Raw genomic sequence first — 21,511 nt, 5'->3', positions numbered from 1 at the left:
GCCCGTGCTCTTTCCACTGAGCCACGCTGCTTCTCTATGTGCTTAGTACAGTGTTCTGCACAGAGTGTGCACTCTGTCGTGCACAGAGTGAGCACGGGCTTTGGAGTCAGGGCTCATGAGTTCGAATCCCAGCTCTGCCACTTGTCAACTGTGTGACTGTGGGCAAGTCACTTAACTTCTCTGTGCCTCAGTTCCCTCATCTGTAAAATGGGGATTAAGACTGTGAGCCCCACGTGGGACAACCTGATTCCCCTGTGTTTACCCCAGCGCTTAGAACAGTGTTCTGCACATAGTAAGCGCTTAACAAATACCAACACTCAAATACCACCAAATGATTTTATATATTATAAAATAAGAATTCAAGATATGAGATTGCTGCATAAATAATTCATAGCAGAACTCAAAACACTTTTTTTTATAGTGAAACTTGTAGATAGTACAGACTGTGGAACCTTCTATGGAGGTTCAAATCTAATGGTTGGAGGCAGGAAGACGACCAGATGATATTCTAAGGTCCCTTTAATCCCTAGAAATATGTGATTAAGAAATGGCACCCTGACCCACGTAGACTAATTTATAGTATTTGTTAAGCGCTTACTAAGTGCTAAGCACTCTTCTAAGTGCTGGGTTAGATACAAGTATTTCAGGTCCAACAGCCCCTGTCCCACACGGAGTTCATGGAGTTGTTCTGAAATGCAACCATTTTACCTAAAGAAAAATCGATCTGTATGCAGGCTTAAACAATAATAGTAATTGCGGTATCTGTCAAGTGCTTACTATGTGCAAGTACTCTACTTAGAACTGGGGTACACAGATGATAATCAGGTCAGACACAGTGCCTGCTCCACATGGGGCTCCCAGTCTAAAGGGGAAGGAGAACAAATATTAACTCCCCATTTTACAGATGAGGAAACTGAGCCCCAAATTAAGGGATTTGCCCAAGTTCCCACTGCAGGCAAGAGGCAGAGCTGGAATTAGGTTCTCTGACTCCCAAGTTCAGGCTCCTTCCTTTAGGCCATGCTGCTTCCCACATATCCCATGTTGCTTTACTATATATAGATGAAGAGATGCCACCCTCTTTTAAAAAAAAAACAAAAATATCTGCCCCCAGTTGAATTAGCTAATCAAATTTTATTACTGGGAAGTTTTCCCTCCTTCCCTCTAGAAAACAACAACAACAAAAAACCCCCACAACTTTTAGAGAAGTAATGGACTACATGAAAGAGAGTAGGAACACAAAAGAACTCACAGCACAACGAGATAATCAATCTGAGCACATTGCATCAGGAACCAAGATGCTTCTGTTATCTACAAAGTACACTTATCTCATTACATCATATTGCTTCTGCTTCATCACATCTCACCTCTTTCACCTTTATAAACTGAAGAGGCAAACAAGAACTGGAGGCAGGATAGACAAACTGTGTAGGAAAATAATTTATGTCCTACTTCCAAATCAGTCATTAGGCCACAAGTAGAGCAACCTCAAACTAAATTAACTCCAGCATTTTTATACTTAAGCTGAGAAAGTATAACACTTTGCAACAAACACTCTTTCATTAGCTATTTAGTAGTAGAGTATCTGTGTCTGCTCTGTGCCTTAAAAGATTCTATACCAGATCTACCTTCCAGTTCAATCAATCAACTGAGGAGTCCCTTGGCCTCAGAAGAATCCCAGAAAATGTGGTATTTTTCTTTGCAAAGCTAAGGACATCAACACAAAATTAAATTGGGCATAAGAATTATGTTTTCATCTATTGCCCAGCTTCTATATAGAACCACTTCAAAAGAAACTAGTTCCCACAGCTCCTCCTGCGTCACCAGGATGATGATATGAAACAAAACACTTTCTTAATAAATGTTAATAAGCTATAAATGTTGAACTTGACTTCTTTACACCCATCACAATGACCACTCAGGCTTTAGCATCTGACACATGGAATGATCTGAGTTTTTCCCTGGATGTCTTCATCTCTCTTCTTGTTTGGAACTCAGTTTGTTTTTTTTGGTGTAAACTCTGTCTACTTGTGAAGCCTCAGAACCTTAAGAAGCAAGTGTTCAAGTATTCCTAGTTGATTTCATTTCTCTACCCGCACTGCCACTCAGGGCAATTAGAAAACTTAATTTTTGGTATGAATCTGATTATTTATGAGTTGGAAAATGAAATTTTCTCTGTGGCCATAATACTTTTACTGCTCAGACCAATGGTCCATCTAGCACAATATACTATGTATGGCAGTGATGAAAGGTGTCCGTGATATATATCCTAATGATGATGCAATTATGAGAGGAGTCTCCTAGGACCATTTGCTATTTTCAAATTCAATTCTTTAGCATGGGCAACTTCATCTTTGGAAATACCTAAGTGTACAATAAAATTGCTAGTACTTCATTGTCCCCTAAGCTCCAAACAAGAACATACTTTATTTTAGGCTATTTTTTTTTAATGGCATTCTGTTAAACACTTACTCTGTGCCAGGCACTGTACTAATCACTGGGGTAGATACAAGCTAATCAGGTTGGACTCAGTCCATGTCTAATGTAGGGCTCGCAGCCTTGATCCACATTTTACAGATAAGGTAACTGAGGTACAGGGAAATTAAATAACTTGCCTCAGGTCACAGAGCAGACAAGCGACAGAGCCGGGATTAGAACCCAAGTCCTTCTGACACCCAGGCCTGTGCTCTATTCACTAAGCCATGCTGATTTTCTAAAATTTCCCTATAAAACTTAAGGAACTTACAATTAATTACTATATAGGGCATCAACTGCAGAAATATTCCCTTCATAAAGGTATTCTTATGCCCTAAATACCCAAACCCTATCTCAGAAACTAAACATCTCAACTTTTCCAAGCAATCAAGTGTATTTATGGAGCACTTGCTGTGTGCAGTAACAGAGAAGTGGTGTGGCCTAATAAACGGAGCACAGGCCTGGCAACCAGAAAGATCTGGGTTCTAATCCCAGCTCCACCACTTGTCTGCTGTGTGACTTTGGGCAAGTCACTTCATTTCTCTGTGCCTCAGTTTCCTCATCTGTAAAATGGGGATTAAGACAGTGAGCCCCATGTGGGCAAGGGACTGTGTCCAACCTGATTAGCTTTTATCTATCCCAGTGCTTAACACACAGCAAGCACTTAAATACTAAGCACAATAAAGCAGATGTGGTCGACAAGTTTCCTTCCCACAAGGCGCTTACAGTTGGAAGGAGATACAGTCTACAGTGAACTTTGCAATCAGAGACCAGGAAAGAGTTCTTTTGATAAACATCATTTACCTTTAGAATCTGGTCTCCTTCCTGTAGGCCTTCTTCGTCAGCTGAAGTGCCTTCTTGAATGCCAGCAACAAATATCCCCACATCATTGCCACCAGCCAGGCGAAGGCCCACACTGTCTCCTTTCTTGAATTTCACCATTTTTGTATTAGGGCTAGAATGTCCATGAATGCAAGACAGCACGGCAAAGTTGGTAGCAGAAAAGAATGAGGGGGGATATCAAAGGAAAGGGAGAGAGACAGGAAAGGGCATTAAAATATTACGGTAGTAGGTAACTAAGATGGCTGATGGTGCTAGAATGCGTTGTAAGGGAAGGGAAACAGAAGAGCACCACTGGCTCAGCAAGAGACGGTGGGAGCCTGACAGCCCTGAATTCTAAATTTAAACTATACTACTGCCATGGCAAATAGAAAACCAATGAATCACATGAACTCCCTGGGCTCAGTTTCCTAATCGATAAAATGAGAAATCTGCCCAGACCTTTTAGTAGACAAAGACCATAACCACCACCACACAGCCAGCTCTCAGCTATTGGGGCATGATGGGCCTAGTGGCTACTTGGCCTACCCCAGCAACATCCATTTTTCTTTAAAAGTAAGTGTGCCACCACTTACTAAGAGAGCCAAGCTAGCACCTCTTATCCCTTTGTAGTCAGAACTAATGACAGATATGTAGGGGGTGGGGGTGAGGGGTCACAAATAAGTACTGAGATGGTGAGTTACTTATAGAAGTTTATGAAATTCACCTTCAGTGATTTCACCAGAACCCCTCACTTAACTTCCTTTTACAAATGCAGAATTGTGTCAAAATTCCATTTATGCTAATTACATTGTACAGGATCCCTTCTGAAGACTTTCCTAATAGCACCATACATCAATAATTTCATATAATCATGCAAACAAACTTGCACAATTCTACTGTTATGGAAATGGGCTGCAATCCTATTAGCTGTGACTTGTGAAGGAGTCTGATAAACCATGGCGGGCGGCTTATCAGCCTGTTGTAGAGAACCAATGTAGTTTCAAATTTTAAATCTCTTGTGTACAGAGTGCTTTGTGTGCACAGAAGGAAATGGGCCATGAAATTGATAAGTTAAATCTCTTCATGTATATTTAAATGTGGACTTAAAATTTGGCAAAGAGTTTTTGTTGCTTTTGAAAGGGTTGATTTGGTACCCAATACTATGTATTTGTCTTCTGAAAACATGCAACAAGGGTGCTGGTCGTGCATATCAGGAGGTGAAGGTAAGCCTGCTTCATACTTCGATTTTCAAAACTAAAAAAAGATAAAATCAGCAACCTTGGAAACAATGTAGCCCACAGGTTGGAAAACAGATTAACCCCTTTCAGTGAGGCAGTAAAGATTATACAAATAAGAACTTCTCTAGGCTCTTAAAGTTCTCAAATGTTGTGAACAAGGGTCCTGCTAGCCATTTAATATCTGATCCTTTACCTAGTTACAATAATTTTCATTTAGTTGATTGTTTTCTCTCTCAAACCTGACTTTTGTGCCTTTACTAATTACAGTAATACAGAGTGCTTGTTAAGCACTTACTATATGTCCAAAGCACTGTGCAACACAATAAAGGAGATGAGGAATCTGCTTTGAAGACCTGCATTAATTATTTCACACACAAAGTAAGTGATATGCAAAATTACCTTCTTCCCATTTCTCTCCTCTACTTTACCCTGAACTAAAGGGAACACAGCTATTGGGAAAAAAGAGTTAGTCTGAAGAAGTAAAGAGATCAGTCCTCTAAAACTGTAAGGTTTTTATAGGCAGGGAATGTGTCCATCATATGATTGTGTTGTACTCTCCCAGGGGATTGATTAGTACAGGGCCCTGGCACACAGTAAGTGCTCAATAAATGATTAATTTTTATAAGACATACCCATATATTGCTTCATCTTCAGGACTAGGTTGAAGATAAGTTTTGGGGACTCCTTTGGGTTGGGAAACTATTTCAAAAAAGCAAAAAACAAAAAGTTTCTAGTTAGCCAACAAAGAATTTAAGTGGTTGTACTTTCAACTCGCATAAAGAATCTTTTTGAGAGTAAGCATGCATTTAAACTAGTACAAACCAGCCTTTTCTATTATTCACACAGACCCATCAAGAACTAAAATTAGGTAACTGTAGAGGCCTCACTGAGGTGAACCATGTTACAAATCTCTACTATAATCCAGGCATTCCATTCTAACTGGGACCACAGTTTTGTATTCCAATCACTTGATTAGGTGAGGCATACCGAAGAGAAAAGGCACTCCTGTCAGGGTAGGCAACTAAATACCTCTTGTGAGACAAAAAGAGCCTAAGGACATGAGCATGCTAACTTACAACACATATGGGAAGCAGCATGGCCCAGTGAAAAGGGCACAGGGCTAGGAGACAGGAGACCTGGGTTCCAATCTCAGCTCCACCTGCTGAGTGACCTTGGGCAAGTGATTTAACTCATCTGTAAAATTGGGATAAAACACTTCTTCTCCCTTCCCCTTAGACTGAGAGCCCCAAGTAGGGGGGAAAAAAACACCTGTATCTTATCTGAACTCTATCCAATGCTTATCGGAGTGCTTATTGGAGCGCTTGACACATGGTAAGGTTTTTAACAAATACCACAATTATTACCTCATTCAGCATGTTACCACAAAAAGACAGGAAAAGAAAATGATTTCCTTCAATACTGTTCCCTGGACAGTCTGTGGGACTTATCAAGAGTATAGATGCTTGATAAGTGTGAATAAGTACAGAATAGCTCTTAGAAGAAAAGCAGGAAATAAAGGGAATTTATTAATACCGAGCAGTGGGTGGTGTGATCACATTCTGGAATCACCAAGTTACAAACTATACTCTCATTTGGGAATAGTATGGTGGGAAGCTTTCTGATTTTCTTTAAAACTTTACAAGTGGCTGCCCTGCTTCTATCCACTTTCCAATCTCCCTCCTCTATGTCCCAAAGGGTTAGGGAAGATCAGTTTCAAGATTCATAAAATGCTTGGGTTCCCTGAAGAAAGCTAAATATGGAAATATAAAATCATCATTAAGAGGATCCAATGACTTTATATATATAACACTTCCCTCTTCTCCCCCGACAACAGCTAAATGTGCAGGTCTGCAGAACAGGATCTAAAAATATAGATTAGAAAGTCTGACCTGGGGGGTCTTCATGGTATTTGAGTTCTTTGTTGGCCTCCGAGATAACAGCGGCAGAAATATCACCGGTGGATTTAAATGGTGTAGGAGTTGCTCCCATCCTACATAGTCTATTTGGTGTGTCCTCCCTTAAAAATGAAAATAGAAGGTTTTTAAAAATCTTATATAGCCTATATATGTGTGTGTGTGTGTGTGTATGCATGTGTGTGCATGTGTGAATGATTTTATTGATTCCACATCTTACTTTGTCTTTTCCTTCAGTTTTTCGTTTGAGGAATGATAATCAAAATCAGAATGAGGCAATCTTCTATCATCTGGAGAAAATGATCTGTTTGACTCTATTTCTGAAATATCTGGGTTTTTTTTAAGGAAGAGAAACATATGCATCCAAAATTACACTTGGCATTTAACCATATTTGTGGTCAATATAACTATGTATATAAACATAACAACAACTCTCCTCCCACAAAGTTTTACGCAGCCGCAAGAGGACATTCACAGCCAGGTCTCTCTTCTAAATTTCCTCTTGGTTAGCCCTCCCGCCCTTCCGCTGAAAATGGTCAGAATCTTCCGATGCATGCACAGAAGACTTTGTATCTCACCAATATCTAGCAGTACTAAAATTATAACCCTTTAGAGGAGTGGTTACTTAGCCCAAATGTGACCTTACCCTCTATTTCCGAGTCACTGTCATTTAATGAAGGAATGTTGATCAGAGTTTGTTTGCTGTCTCTCAAAACTACCAACTGTAGTTTTCCTCGTGATTTTTCTATCAATTTTCGAGCATCGGTTAAAGACATATTCTCTGTCACAGTGCCGTTGATCTGTATATACAGGAGAGGATACGATGTATACTATCTTTTCAACAAAAACCACAGTAATTCCTCATCCTTCCCATTTCCTTTCTCTGTCCTTTCCAACCATTTAACTCCAATATCAAAGATTCAGAAATGAGTTTTACAAAGATTATGCTTGGATTAAAATCTGACTTTGCCCAATTAGCTGTCCATTGACTAAAACAACATACTACCCTGGCGACTTGGGGCCTTAATTCATTCAATAGTATTTATTGAGCGCTTACTATGTGCAGAGCACTGTACTAAGCGCTTGGAATGTACAATTTGGCCACAGATAGAGACAATCCCTGCCCAATAACGGGCTCAAAGTTTAAATGGGGGAGACAAACAGCAAAGCAAAACAGAACAAAAACAAATCATCATCAAGGTAAGTGGAATCATGGAGATAGTCACATCTTTAACAAAATAAATAGGGTAATAATATATACAAATATGCACAGTGCTGAGGGGTGGGAAGGGGAAAGAGTAGAGGGCGGAGGGGAAGGGGAGGGCTCAGTCTGGGAAGGCCTCCTGGAGGAGGTGAGCGCTCCTCAAATCCTAACACTGTGAGCAATCTGCTCCTTCCCCCAAATATCACAACTACAAAGCACATTAATATATAGAACAAATAAGACAGTGTCATGGGCAGAGCAAGTCAATTTGCAAGGAAACATTTTAAGAGGATTCTACATTTGAGATTCAATAAATTTTCAAACCATTCACTTTTATTTGGAAGGGAAAGGAGGGGCTAGATAAATTAAGAAGGAAACAAGCAAGGCTGATTTTTCTGTTTAGTTTCTTGTAAATTAAATACTCTGTTATTCTATTTATAATGCTTATCTGGTAAATTCAATCCCTAAACAGCAGAAAGGTGAGAACTGCTCTCAGCTTTCCAATTACTCCTTAAATTTTGATTCTCAAAAGATGGAATGTAAGTGCAGAATACAAGGGTTTGGAATTACAGCACATACCATTTTTCTCCAACTCTGCCCATACCCACCTTGAGAATTATGTCCCCTTTGTGAAGGTTGCCATCTTTGGTTGCTAAACCAGTTCTCGTCATCTCCTTAATGAAGATCTGACTCCCCAGACGGAGACCATATTCTAAAGAGCAGATGAAAACACACATGCATCATGTCCTGTAAATACTTCCATCTAGATTTCAAGATGGTGGAAAGTTTTAAATTAGTTTTGAACACTTCATCAAATGGAAAAATATTACATTAAATGTGAGGATCAAAGTGCTCGATCTAATACGATTCTTTGCTCACCGGAATTCATAAAGGAGTTACTGACCACAAATTACTACCAGCCAATAGTTTGGTAGAAATGAGTATATCAGGGCAAGGAGAGATGAGAGACAGACAAGTGCCACCGTTTTAGTGCTTCAAGTTTTCCTTAAGTGGGTGAAAAATACCTTAAGCTACAATTATTTTGAAAAACAAGCTTTTTAATATTTACTGCTTTAGGGTGAAATAGATTGTAATTTTTCATATAATCAGGCAGGTTAAAAGGTGAGTAGTAAAATGTGAATAGGTCATTTCAGTACCACTCTCATGAATGGAGGCTGATCACCATCAGCAGTGACCCAATCATGAGAATATTAAATGTATAACAGATCTCATTATTAAAGAAAGTGAACACTTATTAAAAGTCTGCACTATAAAGTAGGCACATTTTAGTAGGCAAAATTATTTCACACACAGGGTCTACATTTTGGATTACCATAAAAACCTCACGAATAAACAGAAACTCTGTTTTCAGGAGATGTGAAAAAATAAGTATGGGAGAGGCATGAAACAAGGAGTGGAAAGAGTCTATCATTAGTTCTGTGCCATGTTATTCACACACATGAATAGGAACCCCCTGTAGACTCTAAGTTGCTTCTGGGCAGAGATTACATTTACCAACTCTGTTATACAGTTCTTTTACAAGCATTCAGTACAGTGCTCTGCCCACAGTAAGCACTCAATAAACACCATTTATTGAATGATCCTACAATCAGTACTGTCATCTAAAAAGAGGATGGTGTGCTCTCTCCCCACACATATGTTCTAAAGTACATTTTAGGTGGTTAAAACTAATCTCTATCAGATACTTTATTGCTACTAAAATAACTCTTTGTAATGTCTACAAGGAGTGAATGAGTAAGATAGATAACTTCTTGAAGGACAGAATTTTTCCATTTCAGTAAGCTGGAATGTTTTCAAAACTCGGTTTTTAATGACTTAAGGTCTCTAGTTTACCTGGCATTATGCATTCTCTTGAAGTTTTGAGACTAGAACTCCTGACCAATACAAGGCTTTGAAAAGCTGGCACTCTTCCTTCTTTTCAGTGGGGATCTCTGCTCTCCCCATTGTTATCAGAGCTTCTAAGTGCAATTAGAAGGACCTCATTATTCCTCAACAGATGGCTGCCACTGCAATACACTCTCACTGAGAATAGGTAAATACCCTATTCTTATTCTACTTATACTTATTCTACTCTTTTAAATGTGTTATTCAGTCTTCCAGATATAGTTTTAGAATTCTACCCCCCAAATTAAAATACACACACACATTATATATACACCTCTCTAGGAAGAGAGAAGGGGAGGGGGGGAGGAGGAGGAGGGAAGGAGGGAGAGAGAGAGAGAGAGAGAGATTGAGCGCACAAGCGTGCCCACACTCACATTTCATCAGGTGTTTGTGATGATGCACCTAATAACAATGGATTACAATCTAAGTGATATTTTCCATTTGCTTAAAACGGTTAACTCGAATACAATATTTAAGAGCCAGATTAAGTTTAAATGGCTGAATTAGGCTGAGAGGGCTGCTTCCATTAAAGGGGAAGGGCAGTGTGGGAGAAGATCTTCTCCAAAATGACCCCAGAGAGGAGAACGGTGCCATAAGAAGTAGAAAAGAGTGAGGGTGGTGAGGAAGATCCATGGCAAGGCCCAACTAGGTAAGGAGAGGTTGAGTCATCTTTGGCAGTTACTGGCAAAACTATATTATGGAGGAAGTCAGGTCTGTCTGAACCAGAACCCCTTCAACAGAGTTAACACTACCATTCCCTAACGCTCAGTTTTATGGCTCTTTCACTGTTTTCCCCACAGTTCTCTCCACAGCCCTTTCTTACCACACAGGAGTTTGTGTCCAGCACAGAGGTTGAGCCTACTTCTGTGCAAATGAAAGATTCCTTAAAGGAACTGAGCTTTCCAAATGCTGTAATGCCAAGAGATAGTGTTGAAAGGAAAATTCTCAGGCTTCTTGCTTTTTTTTTTTTTTAGAACTGGCCCATTACCAACATTCTTGCATGATATATTTAGACAGTATAGCTGTAGCTGCACTCTATAACTAGATTGGCCACTGACTACCCTTAGTAACACCAGACACTGAGGCGCACGTGGCGTCACGTGCACAATGCCTCACAGGAAGTGAAACATGACATCATGCACAGAGCGTCAAACAGTGTGTTGAACTTATCCAAGCCTACAGCATCTCTCTGTGAGAACCTCCAACACTTCCCTCTTGCTCCAGAGCCATTAGGTTCCCTTCCTAAATCCTTGTGAACAAGGTCGTTGCTTCCAATCCATGGAACTCTGTAGCAAGAGCTGTATCGGAAGAAGCCTGGGGGCCGAAAATAAAAACACTAGCCATAAAGGCACTCAGTGTCACATATGCACCGCACAGTGGACAGACTGGTTGAAAACTGGATTGTCCAATCAAAAACCAGGTGAATGGCCATCCTAACATCCAACTTTTCAAATTCCTTTAAAAAAAAAAAAAGGACTATGCAGCATTTTAGCACATACAAGAACATTACAAGAGGTGTTACAAGATTCTTGGGAAGACAAAATACTGACCAACCAAAGCCAGGAAAGTCTCAGATACACAAGATGTTTCTGCCATCCAGGGGTTGCGTGGAAATCCCAGAAAATGCTTTGTGTCAAGATTAGCCCCAGCCCATTCACTATCCCTTTCCTTGGTTTCCCACCAAACCACCACTGTCCCCTATTTTTCAGGGGTCCCTTAGCAGCAGTTAGGAGAGAGGGGAGAAACCTCTATTAAGGCCCTACGGGGGAGGGGTGGAAGAAATCCTTTTTTCTCTCATCCATCTCAATTACCTTCATTTGGTTTGCCTTTTGTCAAAAGGACACCGATGGGCCTTTCTGGTTCTTGCTGTACTGAGCGATCCTGCCGGCGGTGTTCAGGTGTGGGGCTGCGGGAGATCAGCTGATCGCGGCTGTGGCTCCTCATCATCTCCCTTTCCTGTCTAACGTCCTGTGGGCTGTAATCCCTACCGTAGCCGCGCTCGTAGCCATAGCCGTAGCCATAGCCATCAAGCCGGTCGATGCTCCGGCCTCGGCTCCGGTCTCTCCTGTAGTCGTGATCCAAACCCCGCTCCAGACTGCGGCTGCGACTGTAGCTCCGCTCTTGGCTGCGTACTCTGTCGTGAGGGCGCCCTCTCTCGAGACTGGTATCCCGGCTGCGGCCCCCATTGCCGCTGTGCCAGCTCCTCTCGCTGTAGCCACTGCGGGCACTCCTGCCATCAAACTCTGCACGGTCATCCATCACATCGAAAGCCCGGTCATCGTGCTCCAAGGAAGGGCTTCCTCTAAGGGGAGCCAGCTGGACCTTCCGGGGTCTCTTCACTACCTATTTGCATAACAAAAGTAGTCACGATGGAAATACAGGACAAGTACAGTCTAATCTCTCAATTCTCTCACTGTTCACCAACACCATGATCTTCTTCAGTTAATATCAAATGAAAAGAAAAAGAATACAAAAACACATGACTCCAGATTATACCAGTCTTCTGGAAAATTAGGGGGAAGTAGCACTTATCTTCAAGACAAGGGAAAAAAATAAAAACCTAGCGAAACAAAATATAAAATCATTACTTACAATGACAGCAACCTTGCCGCTTTTTCTCAATTGCTGCACTGCGAATGAATGGGGCACATCTTCCATAGGTGTGCCATTGACCATGACTACCCGATCGTTTTCTCTGTAAAAATATTGACGATATTAAGTTATGAGGAACTTTTCCATTGTAATTTACATTTTTTTCAACAACTAAAAAAGGTAGTAAATGATAATTGCCACTATCAAACTCTCTGAAATCAAAAGAACAAGTCCTAGCTAGATGAATTCCTTCCAAAGAAATGAGTCCCAACTCCCCAGTATTTATTAAAGGAACCACTTTTAAAAGTAATTTGTGAAAAGTAAACCTATGTGGTTAAAATCACCATTTCAGGATGAGAGAAGTTTGCTATAGTATATTTGATCCCAAATGAAATGCCTGCAAGGCCTACGTTCTGTATCAGTTTTATAGGTCAACCTTTCATAGGGGGCTCCCTTTGGGAAGGGCAGATGAACCTTGGTCCTGAAAGCCTACACAGAGGAAATGATTATCATCCTATTGGTTTGTGCAGTGCTATTCCCACTCTCTCCTTCCTGGCAGTCATGTTTCCCCCACCCCAGGGCCCAGAGCCCAGAGCACAATGAGCAAGTAGGTGAACCAGGGGTGCCACATGCTGGGAAGTCCGTGTGAAGCTTTCATTGTCAAAGTCATCAGAGCATAGTGCTCCGATGCTGTGGGCTGTGGGCAGTGCCGTGACCCGGCAGGCTGATGCAGTCTTTTCCGCCCTTATACGTCAGATATTTTTCAGAGTGACTCCTGGGCCCATCCATCTCTCAGAACACTCGAGGTGGGTCTCCTGACAGAAACTTTCACCAACAATGGCCTGGCCACAGCAGGCAGAATGGGAAACAAGGCCCAGGTCTCCTGAGTCCCAGAGCAGTGCTCTTTCCACCGGACCAACAGTGGGATTCTTCTAGCTATAAGCCTGCATTCATACATGGGAGAAGAATCGAAAGTAATCACAGGCAGGACTGGCCCTGAGCGGTACCTAAAGCCATCAAACCACTGGTCAAAATACCAAGAAACTGAAGAGCTGGTCAAAAATAACTATTGGAACTTTGCAAACAGACACAGAGAACTATGTTATCCCGATACCTAAGTTACACCCTGGTTGTAAGACAGACACCTCTGTTACCTCTGAGATGCTATTTAGTAAATTACCGCTTCAATATGGCCACTAAGACTATATAATTTCCTCAAGGGCTGGGACCATATAATTCCCCACAATGTTTAGTACCATGTTAATTAATTAATGTTGGTATTTGTTAAGTGCTTACTATGTGCCAAGCACTGTTCTAAGGGCTGGGGTAGATACAAGGCAATCAGGTTCTCCCACGCAGGGCTCACAGACTTCATCCCCATTTTACAGATGAAGGAACTGAGGCACCGAGAAGTTAAGTGACTTGCCCAAGGTCACATAGCTGAGAAGTGGCAGAGCCAGGATTAGAGCCCATGACCTCTGACTCCCAAGCCCGTGCTCTTTCCACTGAGCAATGTGTTTTGCACACAGTGGGGATCATATACTGCTGGCAGTGATGATTTAGTAAATTGCTATTTCTGAGTACTAAATGGTACCTAAGGTGCCACATTCCTCAACATTTTTGAGAAAGGATGGGAGAGGGTGAGTTAGTACTTACAAAGAGCAACATGGCCTAATGGAAACCACCTAGATTAACTGCATCAGCCTCCTTGCTGACCTCCCAACCTCCTGTCTCTCCCCACTCTAGTCCATACTTCACTCTGCTGCCTGAATCATCTTTCTACAAAAATGTTCAGGATATGTCACCACCCCAGTCTCTAGTGGCTGCCCATCCACCTCCACATCAAACAGAAACTCCTCACCATTGGCTTTAAAGCAGTCCATCACCTTGGCCCCTCCTACCTCACCTAGCTTCTCTCCTTCTACAACCCAGCCCACATACCTCACTTCTCTGGTGCTAACCTTCTCACTGCTTCTTGCCCATCTCACCACCGACCCTGGCCCACGTCCTGCCTCTGGCCTGGAACACCATTCCTCCTCAAATCCAACAATTACTCTCTCCCATCTTCAAAGCCTTATTGAAGGCATATATCCTCGAAGAGGCCTTCTCAGACTAAGACCCCCTTTTCCTCATCTCCCACTCCCTTCTGTGTCACCCTGACTTGCTCCTTTGTTCTTCCCCTCATCCCAGCCTAACAGCACTTACATGTATATCTGTAATTTCATTTATTTGTATTGATGTCTGCTCCCCCACTCTAGATTGTGAGCTCTGTTGTGGGCAGGGAATGTCACTGTTTATTGCTGTACTGTACTTTCCCAAGTGCTTAGTACAGTGCTCTGCATGCAGTAAGTGCTTAATAAATACGACTGAATGAATGAATAAGTCAGAGGACTATGGTTCTAATCCTGACTCTACCACTTGCCTGCTGTGTGGCTTTAGTCACAACTTCTCTAGCCTTAGTTGCTTCATCTGTAAAATGGGGACTCAATACCTGCCCTCCCGCCCAGTAACACCGTGAGCCCCATGTTGGACAGGGACTGTGCCCAACCTTATTAACTTGTATCTAGCCCAGTATTTAGAACAGGGCTTGGTACAGTGAGTTTAAAAAAATACCAAAATTATTATTAGGTTTCTATTTTAGTATAGTCTTTGTATGCACATGCTCAAAAAAAGTGGCAATACTCTGAAACCCACAGAACATAACAGGGATCTTGTGTGACAAATTATCTTTTGTATTCAAAGATGACACCATTAATGGTAAAGTGCATGTATGTGTGTGTATGTATGTATGTGTGTGTGAGACAGAGAGAAAGACAGACACACACACTGGGACTGAAGAGGCCAAAACAGAATCCACAGTCCTGGTCATGTAAAAAGTTTCTCCTTTGTTGTGTCGCTCTGCTGAGTGTTTATAAGTAACTGTCACAGTTTTCTCTTTTGCTTCCTTACCTCTCTTTTCATATTAAGCTTTTGCTCCCCTTCTTGATGATAGTGCGCCATGCTGCTCTGCCCTCAGCAACTCATTTCCAGTTTGCAACTGGGTTGCAGCACTGTCTGAGGGTTTGTTTTACCCAATTCTTAAAATGCTTCTTCTGCCCTCCTTACTTTCAGTTTCCCAAGTTCAGCTCTCCATACAAAGCTGTTTGGGTAGCTTGCTGGCACTCATTCTGCTATGGTGAGCCTAGCCTCGATACTAGGAGACTGACTACATTTCAGCACCTCACTGTTTGGGATCCTGTCTTGCCATTTGATATTGAATAAGTGACCCTGGTGGAGAGGTTAAGTGATTTACTCAAGGTCACAAAGCAGACAAGTGGCAGAGGCAGGATTAGAACCCAGGTCCTCTGACTCCCAGGCCCATGCTCTTTTCACTAGGCTATGCTGCTTCTAAGTGGCAGCTGCCTTTTGTTTATCATCTCCCAAAGGTCGGGCTTGCCTTCCTGGCTGTTTTCTATTTCCCTGTCTATCGCTGCATTTCAAATCACACCAATTAGGAACTTCTGTCCAAAAGGCCTGAAACAGTGAATGCAATTTCCAAAAGGTGTCTAACGGGCCCCCAGGTAGAGGTGGGCCCCCTTCAGGCTCTAGTCAGGTCACAGAACCCAAGCTTGGAGGTAGGAACAAAGCCAAAGTCAAACCCAGCTAACCTTCGGTGCCTCTGCTGGGTTCCCATACATCCCCCACCTATGGCCCTTGCAGGTGGGAAAGAAGGGACACAGTCTAACCGCTCCAAGTCCAATCCAAAGGGACTTGGGCTAGGTGAGGAATTTGGGCCTCTGAAGACTTTACTTACAGCATGTAGTTTAGGCATTGGGAGAATTCCTTCAAAGTATAGGGGGTGGTGGAAGAAGGGAAATGAAGAAAAGAAAAAGATTAGCAATTTTTAAATCCTTCATCCACCCAATCGAATGACAATTCAATTGTTACTTACCTTCTATTTCCCCAGACCAAAACATTTCTTTGGGCTAAACATGTCTTATGCCCAAAATAGGGAAAAGGTTCAAGAACCCTATGTAGAAGAGACTATATTCCTATGTAGAAGAGATAAAATTTACAACACTCCCTGGAACTTTTAAGAATAAAGAAATCTGCAGTCTGTGTGTGCCTTAAATCACCTTTAAAACATTTCCTAGCACAAAATCACAACACAAGCTTACTTTTGAAATAATCAGTATTTTTCAGCTGGGCAAGCCCACGAGCTTGGTGAACAAATGATCAGATTAGATTAAAAATGCTGGTTAAGGTAAAAGAGCACTATAAAGAACACTTACTGAAGGAGCCCATCAGCTGGACCACCTGAGAGTACATCAGAGATGACAATCGATGTTTCACCATTTTCGAAGTGGGGATTATCTCTGCCTCCTGATACGGCGATGCCAAACCCCCTTTTGGAATCCTTTTAGTGGAAAACCCAAAAAACAAGAGGGTGGGGAAAACAGAGAAAGGTCATTCAATGTAGAATTTGAACAACTGGAGTCTAAAACGGAGGATGGGGATGCGGGGAGGGGGAATGCTGGGGTTTTCTTTTTCATTCTGTTTTCATTCCATTTCCAAAAGGAGAAACTCTGACCATATATATTTTTATGGTATTTGTTAAGTGCTATGCGTCTATCACTGTTCTAAGAGCTGGGGTAGGTACAACTTAATTAGGTTGGACACAGTCTTGCATGGGACTCACAGTTTAAGTAGGTGGGAGACCAGATATTCTATCTCCATTTTACAGTTGAGGAAACTGAAGCACAGAGAAGGTAAGTGACTTGCCCAAGGTCACATAGCAAGCAATTGGCACAAAGTCAGTATTAGAACCCAGTTCCTCCAATTCCCAGATCCATGCTCCTTCCCCTAGGCCACGCTGCTGGAATATTTACAGCAGGAGGCACTGGTATTCCTTTAACTTAATGTTATGAGGAGCTAAAATGTCATCAAGGAACGAGTGGCATTAGTAAATGAGGGCAGACAACTCCAAGCAGGTTTTTAAAATGTTATCCTTGCAATGCCAACTTAGATATGCTTGGGACTCTCCCCTTAAACTTGGAAAATTATTGCATTTCTGTGAATAGCAAGCAACCATTTCCATTAAACAAAAGGAAGGTGGCATACTTACGAAAAACTAATCCATTAACATTTTAAGCTTATATTTGGTTTTGCTACATCCAAATGAAGTTTTACCCAAAAAGCAGGGGACCGGTTGGAGAGTGGGGGGAGGTGAGGACGGGAGAGGAAAAGGGGACACAGTTTGGACTGACAGCATCATTATATCAAATCAATTATATTCTCCCAAGTGCTTAGTATAGTTCTCTGCACACAGTAAGTGCTCAAAAAATACCACTGATTGACTGTGAGTTAACAGGGGATGAGGAGTGTTATGTTCACTTCTGGCAGAAACATGCATAGGAACAGAAGAAGAGAATAAGATCAAAGGTACTGACTGACAAGGGAGGAATCTTGTGTAGCCCAGTTCTAGGGAGCAGGTGAAGAAAAATACATACCCTCCTCTTTTCTTAGGCCTAATGAATTTGTTTTTCTGTACACAGAACCCCCATTCCCTATCAAAACCAAAATCAAAACACATCCAGAATGCAAAGATGGTACATAATTAGAATTGCCATACATCAAGCAACCAGAAGAATTAGCCTTTTGGGGGTTATAACATTATGATGGCTGATTTCTGTCAATTACTCAAATCGATCAGTCATATTTATTGAGCGCTTACTATGTACACAGCACTCTACTAGGCACTTGGGAGAATACAATATAGTTGAGTTGGCAGACAATTCCTGCCCTCAAGGAGTTTACAGTCTTGTGAGGAAGACAAGCATGTAGCACAGTTTAAGGATATGTACATAAGTGCTGTGGGGCTGGAGAGGAAAATCAAAGTGCTTAAGGGTACAGATCTAAGTGGTACAGAAGGGAGGATGAAGATTTGGGGAAATGAGGGATTAGTCAGGGAAGATCTCAGAGAAGGTATGATTTTAGTAAATGCTTTGAAGATGAGGAGAATGGTGGACTGTCAGATATGAAAGACGAGGGAGTTCCAAGTTAGAGGGTGGGAGTGAGCAGGGGGTCATTGGCAAGACAGCAGAGATCAAGGATTCAGAGAGCAGGTTGGTGCTGGAGGATCAAAGTGTACAGGGTTGGGTAGTAGGAGGAGATCAACAGGGTAAGGCAGGCAGGAGGAGGAGAGCTGGTTGAGTGCCTTAAAGTCAACAGTAAGGAGTTTCTGTTTGATATGGAGATAGATGGGCAACCAGGATTGAATTGTTTTTGAGAAAAATGATCCAGACAGCTGAGTGAAATATGGACTGGACAGGGGAGAGAGAGGAGGCAGGGAGGTCAGTGAGGAAGGAGGCTGAGGCAGTAATCATCAGGGATATATGATACAATATGAGGGATATGGTAAGTGCTTGGAAGCAGTCTGGATGGAGAGGAAGGGGATGGATTCAAGAGGCCACATTGTAAACACAAAAAGGCTGTCCCTTGTCAGTGCTGTCATATTTGATGTTTGCACCACATATCTTTCATTAAGAAGCTTTTGTTTGAAAAGAGCCACTTCTTGATAACAGTGCCATGCTGGTCTATTCAGTAACTGACCTCTTAGTTTTCAGTTGGAATGCAGCATTGTCTGAGGCTTTGCTTTACTGGTTCCTTAGGAATCAGCTAATTCCCCTTACAAAAGTCTACAATTCTAAATAAGATTTATTTTGTAAGGCATTATTAAACAATATCTTATAATTTGGTGATCTTAAAAAAATGAGAAAGCAAGTACACACCTCATGTAATTATGGAGTGACTTAGCATTAGCAACCTCAAAAATTTGGGGGGGAGGGGGTCCACTTTTTTTTTTTAAACAACATATTCATTATGTTCTAAGCCCCAACATAAAATGCAATATAGTAACACAAGATCAAAAGGAATACAGTAATAGGATATTTGAAATGTAACTATATAGAGCAGACTCTCACCTTTTGTAAAGTCACAGTGTACTGTTCCCATATCACCTCTTCCATGCCTGGGGCCTGTTAAATAATAATTTTTAAAAATTAGCCAAAAAGCAACAGCAGGAAAAATTAAAGCAGAAACAGTCACATAAAATTACTCTCTTACATACACACACATCAAAATATGCACTTTATATATATGTACATGAAATATTCATAACAGTTGTGTTTTTGATAAAAGTTTGCAACCCAAACAACATCGAGTTGCTTTCTTAGGCAAATTTTCCAAAGATTCAAGGATTCAAACAGGCAGAATCTCTGAAAATTTAATATTTAATACTTATTAGGATTTAATACATTAAAAATGATATAATCAGTGAAAAAATAGATCTTCAATGGGCTTAACAATTTGGTGGGGGGAATTTGATAATCTTTCTTTTTAATTAATAAAGAACTATGGGAATGTGCTCACCACACACATACACACACACACACAACACACCCATATAGGCCCATCCTTGGGAGAAAAGTTCCTTAAATTTTAGAAAAGGAAAATGCATTTTGTTCTTCCATAATGTGTACTTTCACTATGTGTTTTGGATAGGATATTTTGGGGGAGTTAGGGAACACTTCCAATAATGTGCTTTTGTTTGGATAAAATGAGATATAATGTTGGGAGAAACAGTTGTGTGCATACTTTTATGGTATTTGTTAAGCATTTGTTAGGGTATTTGCAGCCATTAATCAAAAATGCATTTATAAAACGTGAGTTTTCCTTAATATGAAGTTGGGCATGAAGCCAGGAAGGGAGACAGATGAGCTGTACCAGTCAGCATCTATAAGTTAGTAAATGCTCTACTTATTCATACTTCTTAGGAAATCGTATCAGTGCAAATATTTTGCACTCTTACACATGTAAGAAACTGCTGCCCCTACATTAAAATCCATATGGAAAAAAATGAATAGAAATGCCCTCTGTGGCTTTAAAGTCATGAAGCTGGGAGAGACAGAGGGGTCATCTGATCTAGATACCTGCCTCCAGGTATGTGAATGACTCAAACACCCTGAACAGATGGTGATGTTTGAGACTCCAGGGATGGAGAATGCACAACCCACCCTAGTAACCTAGTCTACCACTTTACTACTCTGAAGTTCACATAACTAAACTCTCTCAAAAGCATAAAATCATAAACCAGATTAGTAATCCATCCAGTCTAACATTCTATCCCCAACATTGGCACCAAATGATGTTTGGAGAAACCTGCTAAACTCTAAACCCATTTTCCTTTGTGGACTTGGAGAACAGCTGGTCAGTATCCTCATGAAAACCCGGCATATAGTTAAATAAACAGGAAGCAAGATATTGGGATGTACCATCTCTTGGAAAACAAAGGACTTGCAATCACAGAAAGTATCTTCCTCCACTAACTACTATATTTACTGGGCAACTAAAAAGGCATGGTTGGAAACATGGAGTCAGTGCTTCAGCCTATGAGAAGTTATAAGGGGACTGTGATTTTCCCCTCTCCTCTCCAACCTTGCCATGGAATTAATAATAGTATTTGCTAGGCACTTATAATGTGCCAAACACTGTACTATAAATTCTAGAGTAGATAAGATAATCAGATGGGACATAGTTCCTATCCCACATGGGGTTCTGAGTAAGGGAGAGGGAGGACAGGTATTAGTCACCCATTCTACAGATAAGCAAGTGAAGGTCCAGATAACTTGAGTGATTTAGCCCAGATCACACAAGAGTTAACTGGTAGAGCTCAGAGATTAGAACCCAAGTCATCTAATGTAGGAAGAGGAGGCTGAAATTAATGGCTCAAATGAAATGCCTATGTACATTTTATTTTTGCATTTTTTTTTTACTGACTTAGCTGAACTAGTAGGATATATTAATTTACCGTTTCTTTGATGAGGCAGGAAGATATAATTTTGTCTCTGCTACAAGACACGTTGGCAAATATTTAGAAAGATATACAATGAAAGTCACACTCCCCCTACGCCTGGCTACTATCAACACCACTGCCAATGTCAAGATACTCCAATTCCCCCAGCCCCCATCAAAGATGACAAAGGATTGAAAGGCTCTCAGAAACGAATATCATACTGGCTAGTTAAAAAGAGTTTTTCTCTTCTTGGAAACATTACTACTTACTGACTCTGAAGCATAACCAGCAGATTATTTCAAAAGCCTCATAATACAGAATAACTTCATTTTATCTGGTTCCCACCTATCCAAATCTCTGGCCATTTTGAAACAGGGTGTTACTGGCTTTGTACATCTGATAGGGATATCTTTCTCCTCCTTACCACGTAAAATAGATTAAATATAAACAAGCAGATTGAGCTGGAAGAGTGGCTTCTGTTGTACTCTCTGAAACACAGTGCTCTCTATTCATTAGTGCTTAATTACTGAGT

At 41.2% G+C, this 21,511-nt stretch overlaps 1 protein-coding gene across 4 annotated transcripts in view; it reads right to left on the bottom strand.

The window, feature by feature from the left end:
* Nucleotides 1-21,511, bottom strand: part of TJP2 (tight junction protein 2) — a 124,507-nt gene that overhangs the window by 21,569 nt on the left and 81,427 nt on the right. For all 4 annotated transcript variants that reach the window (XM_029054709.2, XM_039910773.1, XM_029054707.2 and 1 more), the window contains 10 exons: nucleotides 19,109-19,162; nucleotides 16,418-16,542; nucleotides 12,147-12,249; nucleotides 11,366-11,897; nucleotides 8,258-8,361; nucleotides 7,092-7,245; nucleotides 6,666-6,774; nucleotides 6,422-6,549; nucleotides 5,165-5,231; nucleotides 3,277-3,427 (listed from right to left, as the gene is read on the bottom strand). In XM_029054709.2, coding sequence (XP_028910542.1) covers nucleotides 3,277-3,427; nucleotides 5,165-5,231; nucleotides 6,422-6,549; nucleotides 6,666-6,774; nucleotides 7,092-7,245; nucleotides 8,258-8,361; nucleotides 11,366-11,897; nucleotides 12,147-12,249; nucleotides 16,418-16,542; nucleotides 19,109-19,153 — 1,518 coding nt within the window. In that variant the 5' untranslated portion in view covers nucleotides 19,154-19,162. The remainder of the gene's footprint in view (nucleotides 1-3,276; nucleotides 3,428-5,164; nucleotides 5,232-6,421; nucleotides 6,550-6,665; nucleotides 6,775-7,091; nucleotides 7,246-8,257; nucleotides 8,362-11,365; nucleotides 11,898-12,146; nucleotides 12,250-16,417; nucleotides 16,543-19,108; nucleotides 19,163-21,511) is intronic.

This window comes from Ornithorhynchus anatinus, chromosome X5, assembly GCF_004115215.2.
Source record: "Ornithorhynchus anatinus isolate Pmale09 chromosome X5, mOrnAna1.pri.v4, whole genome shotgun sequence".
NCBI classification, from domain to species: Eukaryota; Metazoa; Chordata; class Mammalia; order Monotremata; family Ornithorhynchidae; genus Ornithorhynchus; species Ornithorhynchus anatinus.
This window is presented reverse-complemented; position numbering and strand designations above follow the sequence as displayed.